The following is a 13,668-nucleotide window of genomic DNA, read 5'->3' on the forward strand; positions in this document are numbered from 1 at the left end:
TCAGATTTTATAGAAATTTCAACATCATCTCCCCTAAAACTTGGACTTTGCCACCCGGTTCGGGTCCCAACTAAACCGTTTCACAATCCTTTTCAACAGCCCAAAACCAGAAATCAATTCAAAAGCAAGCTAAATCCAACAATCATCTCATTTTCATATCTCAAGGAAATCGTTTCAAAATCAAATCAATATCAACCGATGTAACTCATTTCCAAAGCTTTAAAGAAACGGTTCAGCAACAAATCATTTGTCCAAAACCAAATCAATTAAAATAAACCAGCAAGAAAATCAACTTAACTCAAATCAATTCTCAACGGATCAAACTCAAATTTCAAATCCTTAAAGAATCAACCTCAAAACATTCCATTTCACAAGCCGCACAACAATTCAGCCAAACAAACATTCATAATCATCGAGACGATCAAATAATACATAAGGCTGATACAATCACCAAATACACATTTTCTCACAACAGTATCCATATGTAATAATTCTAATATATAAAATATAGTTTTTGGAAAGCGCCCCTACCTCAAAATGCAAATTCCATAATCCAACGTCTCACAGAGTCCTTACCGCCTCAACTCGAAATCATTCCGGCAACCAAAACCTCAGCTCCCAGCCACTTTCGCAATAACCATAGCAACACGAACTGAAGGAGGAACGGCTGAACCGACACGGCGGTGCGCTCTGAACCGGCTCGGCAGCAGCCCGGCAGCCACCTCAAGCGGCAGCAGCGACGAATTCCAATCACGACAATGGCAACTTTTCCAGCAACGACAGAAGTAGCCAGAAGCTCCAGCGGTGGTTCCAGTGGCCTCAGAACTGCTTCTGGCGGCAAGAACAGCACCACGACTTCTCCCTCCTTCAGTAGTGACAACAATAGTATTTTCCGGCAACCACCGATCTCCAGCATCAGCAACAGAAGCTCCAACTAGGCACCGCAGAGCAGCAGAGCGGCAGTACCATCGGCCAAGGTGCAGTGGTGGAGACGCCCTCAACCGCGGTGAATGGTGAAACACGGCGACTATGGACGCTCGGCGGCAGCGGTTGGCTCTGCAGCAACTCCTCGCGAGCGTTCTCCTTTCTCTCCTTTATCAATGGTGATAACGACGGCACTGGCGGTGAGGCACGGCGGGGCACGCGACGGGCTGAGCACGGTGGCGAGGACCCATTTTCTCTCTTCCTTCTCTCTCAGATCTCCCCTCTGGTCGCGACGACGACCCCGCGCGTCTCTCTTCATTGGACTCGACCTGACGGTGGCCTCCGAGGCGGCTGTGCTTCCTCCATGCTTGTGAGCTCGACGGTGGCAGTACCATGAGGACGACGGCAAGCTCGACTGCAGCGGCCTCCTTCCTCAGCTCTCACTTCTCTCTCCTCTGCGCGACACAACGGTGCAGCGGCAGTGACGCCCGCCGGTGCCATCCTCCCCCTCCCCTCTCTTTCTTCCCGTTTCTCTTCTCCCCCTTTCTGCGTTGAGTGTATACGCCTGCTGTGTGTGCTTGTTGTGTTGGTGTGTGTTTGGGTTGCTGATGGGTCTTGGGGGAAACGGGTAACCGGGTAGGGTTTCAGGGTTAGGCTTTCATTATTTTGAAAATTAGGGTTAGGGGTAAATTAGTAATTTCAAATAAAATTAGAAATAATATAATAATTGAAACCCAAATTAAATCCAACACTAATTGTATATAGAAAATACTATTTGCTCCTCATTTTTTTACAAATTATTTTTAATAAAATGTCCAAATCAAATAATTAGAAATAATATAATTAAATCCTTTATTTTCTCAAAACAGTAGTATCAATATTCTAAAATATTACTTATCTAATCCAAATCATATAAAATCCTTATTATTTCATAACTATCAACTTTATACTTTAAATATAGAAAATAATCCAATAATTATAAAATTGGATAATAATCATAACTCATCTCAAATCCAATAAATCAAAACTTGCCTTAATTACCTTTAATAAAATAATTTCTGAAATTAAGGCTATAAATAACCATATGATTTGAGACTTGATCATAATAAGACTTTTCAAAAGTTCTGGGTCTTACAGGTACCACTCCTCTCCAAATTGAACTTGTGAAACTATAACTCGTAACCTCTTCCGAGAGAGTCTCCGACTATACCACCTGCATAAAAGAGTTAGTAGAAAAAATACATTTATTATCAATTTTCCAAACAACATAATCCTCTCTACCAGTTGATAGCTTTACTAACCTTAACCTCTCATGAAGTTAGTGAACAAGTTCCAACTCCCATTGGAACAACTCCTTCCTTCACTGGAAATTTCATATCTACTCTAACCCATTCCAAAGCCCACATTCCCCTATCACAGATCTTTGTTGATTTGAAATAGAGAAGAGCCTTGGAAAAATCACATTCAGAGGACCACCTTGAACCCAATTATCTTCCCAAAAATGAGTTCTTCTTCCATTCCCTACTTCCATTGCCAGCCCACTCAAAAATTTTTCTTTCACCTGTTGTTCTTTTATATTCAGTTGGCAGATGTCTTTCAATGATCCCCTTTTAAAGGTAAAGTCTAATTCGCTAGAATCACATTAGGGTTCAAATTATTACAAGAGAAAATAATCTTCTTCCATAACGGACACTGCTCCTTTGAAAACTGCCACCACCACTTAAACAGAAGAGCTGTGTTCTTGAGCACTGCATCCCCGACTCTCAAACTCCCAGCCTTTTTTGGTGCCTGAACCACCTCCTACTTAACAAGAGGTATACCATAGTTAGCGTCCTCCTTACACAACATAAATTTCCTCTGTAATGCAATCAATTTGTCAGCTACCGCCTTCGGCATCTTGTACATGCTAAGGTAATAGATTAGTAGGCTATTCAGCTGATTTGATGAGGACTAGCTTACCTGCTTTGTTGAGAACCTTTGCTTTCCATAAGCTGAGCTTCTCTTCCACCTTATCTAATTTCAGTTTCCAAGTCTTCACCAAGCGTAGATTTGCTCCTAAAGAAATCCCCAGGTATCTAATAGGTAAGACAGGTTGCTTGCACCCCAAAAGGCCACACACATGATCTACCCACTCCTGCTCACAGTTCACTGATATCAAATTCGACTTATCAAAATTGATGCTCAGACCCGACATCAGCTTAAAACAATGCACAACCTCTTATAATTTACAATTGTCTCTGTCTCCAGAGGACAAAACAAAATAGTATCATCTACAAATCGGAAATGTGACAATTCAATATGATCTCTCTCGACCAGCAGCGGAGCAATGCACCCATTCCTAACAGCTTCTCCCAACATCTTATGCAAAACATCGACCACAAGCACAAACAGAAGAGGTGAGAGAGGATCTCCTTGTCTTAGGCCGCTCTCCATTTTGAACGACTTGGATGGGGACCCATTCACCAAGACCGGCATAGTGGCCGTACTGACACACTCCTTCACCCAATTCCTCCATCTTTGACCGAATCTCATCTTCTGTAATACAATATCCACAAAAATACATCTGACTCAATCATATGCTTTTTGGAAATTCAGCTTGATAATTGCCGCCTTCTTTCTTCGCGTCTTGAGCCAATGACACAAGCAATGAGGGCGCCGTCATGAATTTTTCTCCCTTTCACAAAAGCACTATATGTCTCTCCTACCAATCCCGGCATGACTGCCCTCATCTTTCTCTACAAAACCTTCGAAACCACTGATAAATTACTATTTTATGGTTTATCTTATGTTAAATTGAGTGGATTTTGTCAATCTTTCATACACTTACTCATATAAAATGCATGGTTTTACATTTTCCTTCCTAATTTGGTGCTATGATTGAAAACATGCCTCTTTGGCTTTAAATTTGCTATTTTTAATCCTCTCTTACTACCATTCGATGTCGTGATCTGTGTGCTAAGTGTTTTCAGGCTTTATAGCGCAGGAATGGCTCAGAGGATGGAAAAAAAAGCATGGAAAAGAGGAAAGAACACAAGGAATTAAGGATTTCATGAGCGAGCATCAACGTGCAAGCATGGAGTGACGCGTACGCATGACCAGCAGAAAATTCAGCGACGCACACGCGTGGAGCGACGCATACACGTGAATAGAAAATTGCGCAGCGACGCGTACGCGTGACAATGTGTCACGTGCTGCATTAACCAAAAATCACAGGGGGCGATTTTGGGCTGCTTTTGGACCCAGTTTCAAGCCCAAAAACAGAGACTAGATGCAGGGGGCAAGCTGAGACTCAACACACATTTACATTCACTTAGTTTTAGTTTGAGTTTTGAGTTTTTCTTAGAGGGAGAACACTACTTCCTCTAGGGTTCTTCACGTTCTTAGACTTTTAGTTTTATGCTTTTGGATTGGATCTTGAGAGAGTTACTACCTTCAATTGATGTCTTTATCACTATAGTTTGCTTTCATATTTCCTTACTCTTTTGTTTTCCATTCAGTTTGTTTAGAACTATATATGGATATATTTGTTTTTGGGATTTATTAATGCAAAGCGTTATTTTTACATTTAATTCCATTTTTTGTTTGACTATCTCCAATTAATTTATTAGTTCAAAAATTGCTTTTACTAAATTAATTTTAATTACCATGTCTTCTTTCTACTCCCTTTACATGTTTGCAAAAATGGCATCCATGTCAATGGAGTAGACTCCCAACTTGACTTTGGAGTTGATTAATAGGAAACCCTTGAGTTAGAATACTCAAGTATTAACTTGTAATTGGAAGTTATTGGCTGACTCTCTATTCACTAACACTAATCCTTCCCTAGGAGGGGATTAGGACTTGTGAATCAAAGTTGGTTTAGTTACTTGACTTTCCTTTATTAGGTAAAGGATAATTAAGTAGAAGCAACAACCTCTTACCATCATACTTGGGGAAATCAACAAGGGTAGAAATTCCGATAAATCTTCTCCTAGTCAACGCTTTTTATTTTAAATATATAAGATCTCTTGTTAATTTTTATTGCTTCAATTGATAATCATTTATTTTTCTGTTTTCCAACTCTAAATTTTCTCGGAAAACTCCTGATCAATAATCTACACTGTTGCGTCAACTCTTTGGGAAACGACCTGGGAATTCTACTCCCAGTTAATTGATTCTGAATTGTGGCAACCCTTTTTAAATTGATAAGATAAATTTTCGTCGGTTAAGAACTGTACTCACAACGCTTCGATTATTAATATTTCTTAACCGGCATTTTTTTGCCCGTCAATCACCTTATACACACCCCCACCATGCTAATCGGCTGAAAATCCTTAATCTCCTTGGCACCCACAAATTTCGGAGCTAGCGTTACTCACGTGACATTCGCATCGGTTGGAAGCTTAGCACTTTGGAAGAACCCCTTCACCGCTGTAGTGAACTCCTGACCAATATCTTCCCATCATTGTTTGATAAAGTTCATATTGTACCATCACTACCTAGAGCCTTAAAAGATTCACAGTCTCAAACTGCCTCCCTAATTTCCTCCATAGACGACAAAACCTCTAAAGCTTCAGCCTCGGCTCCATCAATCTGCTTCCCCAAACCATCCCGAACACTAATTCTCGGAGCATATTCTTGTCGATATAGATCCTTATAAACCCTAATTGCAACTTTTATTCTTGCATGATTCCTCACCAACCATCCACCAATTATCAGAGCATCAATTCTATTATTCCTTCTTCTAGCCGAGGCGATGTTATGAAAATATCTAGTATTCTTATCCATGTTCCTAGCATGTTGGGACCGAGACATCTGCTTCCAGTGGATCTCCTTACTAACATACCACTTTTTACAAAAGCTCACCAACGCCTTCCTTCTAACCTCCATCATACCATCATAAATGCCATCACTAACCATATTATCAAGCCTCTTAATCTCCTCCTCAAACATCATCATTCTCTTATCAATGTCACCAAAATTATCCTTGTGCCATTTTCACAAAGGTACCGTCAAGGCCTTTAGCTTACATGTGAACTGAGCATCTCCCAAGTTTCTCCAGTCATTTTTGACCATCATCAGAAAACCCTCATGCGTAAACTAGGAATCCAGACTTCTGAAAGGTCGAGGGCACCCACTTACTCTTGTAACTTCCACAATCAATGGGCAATGATCTAACAGTCCTCTTGGTCCTCCTTTTAGCCGCATATCAGGGAATTCCTCAGTCCACTCTATATTGACCAAAACCCTGTCAATCTGAGTACAAGATCGACCCCTAAACCACGTGAACTTCCTATAATTAAGAGGTAAGTCCATCAACAGCATATCATGTACCCAACTTTTGAAATCTTCCACTGACGCGGGTAGACCACTCGCACGTTTACGATCTTCGACTTGCAAAATCTCATTAAAGTCTCCCAACAAGCAGAAAGGAACATGACACAAACCCACAATATATCTCAACTCCTCCCATACCACCCGCTTCTCCTCTCTCCCATGCGCCCTATACACCAGACAATAAGCACAAGACTCCACATACTCCCATCCCACCATACCATTACCCCAAATTCATGAAACATCAAATTTAGTGATCACCTCCCTTTTAGTTTCAAGTAGACCTAGCATGTTCAATTTATAATTTTGTTCAACGATTTCACCATACTTAACTTTCTATCCCCTCTCAACCTCCGACTATTCCAGCAGCTAACAATCATTTAAACAAATTTTTACTCACCTTATTATGTTTCTTCGGACGACTCCTTCTTGCTTTTTCTTTTTGTTTCACCATTTTTTTCTTTGCCGCTATTGCTTCATTCTGAGCTTGCAAAATTCCCATAATATCCTCTTCTTCATCGTATAAAACAGCACCCGAGTCCACTGCCAATGCCCAAGTTTCCTCATTTTATTTCATCATCTGTTCTTCCTTTGTTAACCTGTCATTCTCTTTCTCATTCCGTCACTCTGTCTTAATTTCAAACTCAGCATCACTCACCAAGGATGTCTCTCCATTAGCCATACATTTTATCTCTCCATCTGCTATTGGGTCTGGTTCCAAAGCTGTCTCCTTCCCTCTCTCCGCTTCTAGGAAATCTGAATAATTTTCATAAGGGAGATTGATGCCTCCACCACCATCCAGTTCTCGCGGCTCCTGCGCCCTTACTGCCACACCGAGGCTGTCACCCCTCCAGCCGCGACACCCCAGGACCTCCAACAACGGCGTAAACCCTTGCGTGTTTGGTTCCTCCGCCTCAGCCACGGATCCGCAAGCACCAGCCCCCCTAAGTCTTTGTTCATGCGGCCCCTCCACTTAGTCCTCATTACCTTCAGTGGTTCTTGGGCAGCGTGCAAACCACTAAGATGCCCTTCTCAGGTCTCTTCTTGACCCACTTGTCTCCAGACCTCCCCGTGTCTCGGTTCCCATCCTCCCCCTATTGTGAAGTCCTTTGACCCGTTTGGCCAACCTCCAACCCAGTTCAGATCCGTCTTGAGCCATAATTCCCATCTTCCTTCCCCCATCAGCCCCATCCCACTTTTATTGCCTTTGAATGTTGGGCCACTTGGAACCAAGCCCAAACCACACCCCTCATAGTTATAACAAGTGGTTGAGTAGCACTTAGATAGGCCCACTTGCTAGAAACCACATGTCCTAGCATTCCCATTAAGGACCCACATCCATCAGTACCATATTCCTGCGTAACTGTTCTTTCAGACCCCATCTCTTCATTCACACAAAATCCCCTATAATCCTCCTATCCATTATCATCAGAACAACTAACTAAAGCCGTTACCATCTTTGTATTCTTTAAATTTAAATAATCAATGTTAGAATCATTCAAAAACACGTCATGAATTACCAATATGTCCTTCTCATCATCGACCACTATTGCCTCAATGTCAATCAGGTCAGCCGCCGGATCCCACTGCACTGCTTCCTTCGTCAGGCTATTGCCACAGGAACCAGAATTTTCGATTCTAGTATAGTCAATTTGGTCCCCACCCGAACTTTCAGCCCCACAAGTCTCAATACTCATCTCCTTCACGAAGACATCAAACCCACCATTCCCAACAATGATGTGTACCCACTCTCTAATGATGTCAAACATGCATGTATCAACTTGAAACCTTCCAGCTCTAGAGGACGAACCTATTTCTGTTTGTACATCCCACCTAATCACTTCAACTCATTGTCCTCCGATTGTTTTAAACGTTTCTGATGACCAGACATGTAGAGGCACCCCATAGCACTCTAACCAAACTCCCCGAGACTCACAGTATTCAGACTCCTCCCATCTCGAAACCCTATGAAAAATTGCAACATATTATCCAATTTGATCGTAAAAGCCTCGTCTGCATGCTTCGCCGTATCAAAGGTTAACAACACTTTATAAGCCCCTATTTCTCTGACGTCCACAACCTGAGGCAAGTTTTTGCAAACTTTTCTTTCAACGACTGCAGGTTGAAGGATTTCGATGTACTCCCTACTAAACTCCTTACCAACTAATTCATATTCTCCTACACTACAGGCACTACAATCCTTTTCGTGCACCCTCTCCCATGTTGGTCAGCGGCTTGCGAACCCATCTTCGTCCACTTCACCTCTTGGTCAATAACCACCTCTTTCTCACGATGTAACTCTTCATGCCCTCTCTCATTCTGACCACTTGGTACCACATGCATCCTTCGTTTTGTCGCCTGCGAATACCTTCTAAATCTAGTTTCTCCAACTGATATTATGTTATCTCGTAATCTCATATGATTCATTTTCACAATAGCTTTTAGAGCTCTTCCTTTCGTCGTGTACCGGATAAAGACGAAGAGATAGATCATTCCATTTTTATGTTTGTATTATTATGTTGAAAGATATTTTTTATATTTTTTGTTTTAAAAAATTATTTTTCATAATGAATATATTATGAACTGTGTTGAATTATATTAAATTGATTATTTTATAATTATTATATTGTATTTTTTTGGTTTGTTTTTTTTTAGATTTTTATAATTCATAGATATTTATGAATATCTATGTTCCTTAAGGGAATTAAGAACAGGAACTTATGAGAAAAATAAAAAGAAAACGAGGGACGTTGTTTTAAAGTAACAAAAGCCAAATTCAAAATCAGAAAAGTAATCAATCAAACTATCTTAGAGCTTATCGAAGTCACCAAAAATCTTAGAGCTTATCGAGGGTGAATCAGTCAAACTAAATAATCTGTATCACTGTGGAATATAAATTACAACAATAGTGCTTCGTGAAATCGTTTTAATTTTAAATTTTAAACTCACTTTAATATATATAAAATAAAGAGTAAAAGATCATTAATGTAGATATTTAAAATATAATATTATAAACAATATTATTTTTGATAAATTTAAATTAGTTTTGAAAAGTATCTCTTTTTAGTTATTTTCAATCACCATTAGCTTTTAAAAATTAGGAGCACAAATATATAATATTTTTTATTTATCAATACAAATCGAAGATCAAAATGTTTTATTAAACCAGATCACTTAGAATTGAATAACTGTGTGTGATATGTGATTGCGACAAGTAATTATTGTATTTGTTAATTTTCTTTTTATGAAATTAAAAGAAGTACTTTAAAATAACAATAAAAAATATTATCTTTGAACCATTTTTCCTTGCTTCGCTTCCAACTCATTCAAAAATTGATTTCATTAGCAACAATTTAAAAACTAAACACTGATTATATTCCTGCCAATTACGCTTATATTATTTTAATTGCCACTTATTAATAAAAGCTACTATCAAATAAAACTTTCCGATTATCCAAGGATCTGATGTCCATAATACACAAATTAATATTAATGAAATAATGGAAAAGTGAGATATTGCAATATTAAATGTATTGGTGAAATACATTTCATAAGTTTTAACTTATGACATTTTCAAAGAAAAACTATTAAAGTTTATCTTTGAAAATAATTTTACATATTTATAGGTTTCTGGATACCGTACACTTAGAAAAATTGTAGGGCTGAGTTATTGAGACGAGTTCTAGGGCTCATTTAGACAGCAACAACCTGATACAGCAGGAGTATTAATACAGTGTCCCGTAATATATTTCATGCGTCCACAGTATTGGTAGCAACCATCATCATTATTTGGACAATATGCTTTAGTTGCTTCTTCAAAGCACTGCATAGTCTGCTTCTTATACATTGTTCTTGCTGCCATTGTGCAAATTCTTGCTTCTGCAATATTCAGTACACATTCTGGTTATTAGAATTTGTATTTGCAAAAATTCTAATATATATATGTTCGGGCTTCTTAGAGAGCCTTCTTGTAAGAAAATCCAATAAGAATTTATCGATTCACATATTTGTTTTAGTCGTTCTGTTTCAAAATAACGGTAGCCTTAATTTTTTTTGAGAAAAAAGACAAATAGGTCCTAAACTTTTATTCGGTGGATATTTTTGTTCCTGACTATTAAAAAATACTTTTAAGTCTCTGACCTTTACAAAATTTGAACGGATCAGTCCCTGACAGAGGCATTTGGACGGATCAGTTCCTGACAGAAACATTTGGACGGAGAGATTGATCTATCCAAATTTTGTGAAGGTCAGGGACTTAAAAGTATTTTTCAATGATAAAGGACGAAAATGTCCGCAGGACAAAAGGTCAGGGACCTATTTGTTATTTTCTCTTTTTTTAATACATTAAAAAAATTAATAAATTTAGACCTATTTTAAATTAAACACACTATTTTTTAATATATAAAAAAAAGTCAAAGAAATCATTATTTTAAGATAGATGGAGAAATATTTTTGCTTACCTGAAGCCAAAAGTAGAGCTACAAGGAGGTTGCATAAGAAGATTTTTGTATAACCGTTGATAGCCATTATTGTAGAAAAGTTTGTTTGTTTTATTGGAAGATTAATGATCAACCTCATTGTATGTTGAGATTATTTATAGTATCATGGAAATCTAATTAAGGTTATTTTTTCCTTTGGAATTATTTTATAACTTGAATGTTTGTTTCTTAACTTGAAATTTGATTTCTAAATTTTTTATTATTCTATAAAATTTAAATAAATTGTGTATTCTAATTCATCTTTCATGGAAACTAATTAAGGGTGTGATTTATTAATGACTTTTTCCTTAAAAAATTGTGAATAACATTATCTTTTGAGTCAACAACATATCCTTGTTCTAAGTAATGCAAGTATAATAACCGTGTCAAAACGTGATAAGATTCAAATTATAATTTTAAATTATTCTATTAAAATTAATTTAAATTGTAATAATTTAATTAATAAATAATATGATGTGTATTTTTTGTGTTTTTTAAATATGGTATTAAATATATTATCCCGTTTAAAATATTTAAATTATGATTTCAATCATAAATTATAATAATGATTTAAAAAATTTCTTTGATATGATATTATATTTTTTTTATTTTACTATTAATATATTGATATTGTAAGTCTTAAATTACAGTATTTTACTGAATTTTGAATAAAAGAAAATGATTACATGTTTCTATCATTTAATTTATTTAATATACCATGTGCTAATATTAACGGTATTTTTTAAAAAAATATATTGATAAAAATAGATATAATATCATTACAAATACAACATAAATAAATAAAATATATAAATAAATGCGAAACCAATATGTTTACCAATGTTGATCACATAGATGATCAAGTAATTGGATTGTAAATTGATCTCACAGTGTGCATCTTATTTTTTTCTCATTTCTGAATAAAAGCGAGAATTAAGAGAAGTAAGTAGTAATACATAAAGAAAAAAAATTGCACCACAATACATAATTATTACCAAAAGAAATATTCATATTAAAATATTAAAATTTTACATACTACAAATCATGAAGATCAATCACAATGTAATGGTCACTTCTCTCTATTTTTGACCATAATATAAGTTTTTCTTTTTCATTTAAGAGTCCAATAATATCTAATTGAACAAAAAAATTTGAATTAAAAGTACCAAATTAAGGACAAATGAGTGAATAATATAAGAAATTATAACTTTGTACGTGTATAAATAAAGAGAATTTACTGATTTATTTTATTTTAAACGATAAAACTAACAATAGTATATTAATAAAAGGATATACTTTTAAAAAAAGTCACAATACAATTTCAAATATTTTCATAAATAAATTGTTAAAATTTTTGTTATCGATAAAATGATGCTATTATACAATTTTTTGGCAAAACTTAAAATTAAAAGGAAAATAATTTTGTGTGGGTTAATATAAATTAACTACGTACCAAATAAGTAGAATCATTCATTTGCTTGTTTCAATATATCAGCATGGACAAGCAAATTAAAATGATTATCCAGAATTTTACGATCATCGACCGTATGTACTATACGTGACTCCTTCTTAAAAGATATTTTGCTCGTGTGTACAGTCAAAAGATACATTCCGATTGATTTCTCAATCTCAAAATTTGAGATGACATAAACCTTCCTTTCTACCAATTCATTCTTAAATATTTTTGTCAAATAATTCTTAATTGAATAATAAATTTTATTATACTACAAAATAAATTAAATATAAAAGCTATTAGCATTTACAAAACTATTAAAAAGAATTGTCTTTGACTTGTGAAATGGTGTACTTATAAAATTAATTTAAAATATGAACTACAAATATTTATAAGAATTTAATTTTGATACACCGACAGTGTAAAGTAGTTTTACACGTGCATCCAATTACGTAATGACACATCAATGAAAATAAATACCTTTCACATTAATCACGTGAATGGTCATCTAAAAGAACGGATGTGATTGCACGACTGTGTAAAACGCTTTACACTGTTAGTGCATCGAAATTAAACTCTATATATAAATTGATCTTAGCGTTACTTGAAAAAATTTAGTAAATGAATCAACTAATCTTATCATCTATTAAAACTATTTTTATGTAAGTCATCTTGTTCTTGTCAAACTTGAATGGGACTTTTTATAGCTTTATAACTTTTATCTTTATTTTCCATACTTTCTTTTCGTATAATCTACTATATGTGATATTATTGATAGGATCGTAGCCAATAATCATTAAATATGAAAAAAAAGAATAAAGACTATGTCAAAATTATGAATTTTTTAAATGATAAACATTAGAAGAAATTTACTATTGCTTATTATATATATTAATAATATATCAATAATTTTAAAAATATACTAATAATATTAATAGTTTAAAGATAATTATAGTACAATAATAATAAATTTAGTTATTACTCTAAATAAATAAAATAAATAATATATTTGAAAACTAAAGAGAAAAGGATTAGCGGTAATTATGATTGGAATGTTTCCTTTTTTTTATTAAGGAAACTCTAAATTTGAAATTTAATAATAAATGTCATGTAATAGAAAAATAATAAATAATTAAAATATCACACTATGAATAATTGCTATAGAGAGAGTCGAAATACAAAGATATATTATCATAATAAAATATCACACTATGAATAAGTATATTTGTCAAGTAAATTTATTTATACGCTATATTTATTATATTATTTTATGTAAAATTAAAATCTACTCTTCTAATTTAATATTATATATATTTGATTCTGACATTGTCCAAAATTAAATTAAGATTATGTCTAAAGTCTTAACACGATAAACGGGATATAATTAATATCTAATATTTTAATAATTAAATACATAAAATAAGTTAATAAATAATAATAATTAATACCTAAAATATCATATATATATATATATATATATTTGTTCTCGATATTATCCAA

At 35.0% G+C, this 13,668-nt stretch overlaps 1 protein-coding gene across 1 annotated transcript; it reads right to left on the reverse strand.

The window, feature by feature from the left end:
- Positions 1-2,093: 2,093 nt before the first annotated feature.
- LOC107465154 (uncharacterized) lies at positions 2,094-3,641 on the reverse strand. The gene is made up of 4 exons (XM_016084149.1): positions 3,564-3,641; positions 3,154-3,459; positions 2,884-3,058; positions 2,094-2,137 (listed from the first exon to the last, which is right to left on the reverse strand). Exons 1-4 carry the CDS (start codon positions 3,639-3,641, stop codon positions 2,094-2,096), a joined length of 603 nt encoding a protein of 200 aa, XP_015939635.1.
- Between the last annotated feature and the right edge of the window lie 10,027 nt (positions 3,642-13,668).

This window comes from Arachis duranensis, chromosome 9 (genome assembly GCF_000817695.3).
Source record: "Arachis duranensis cultivar V14167 chromosome 9, aradu.V14167.gnm2.J7QH, whole genome shotgun sequence".
NCBI classification, from domain to species: domain Eukaryota; kingdom Viridiplantae; phylum Streptophyta; class Magnoliopsida; order Fabales; family Fabaceae; genus Arachis; species Arachis duranensis.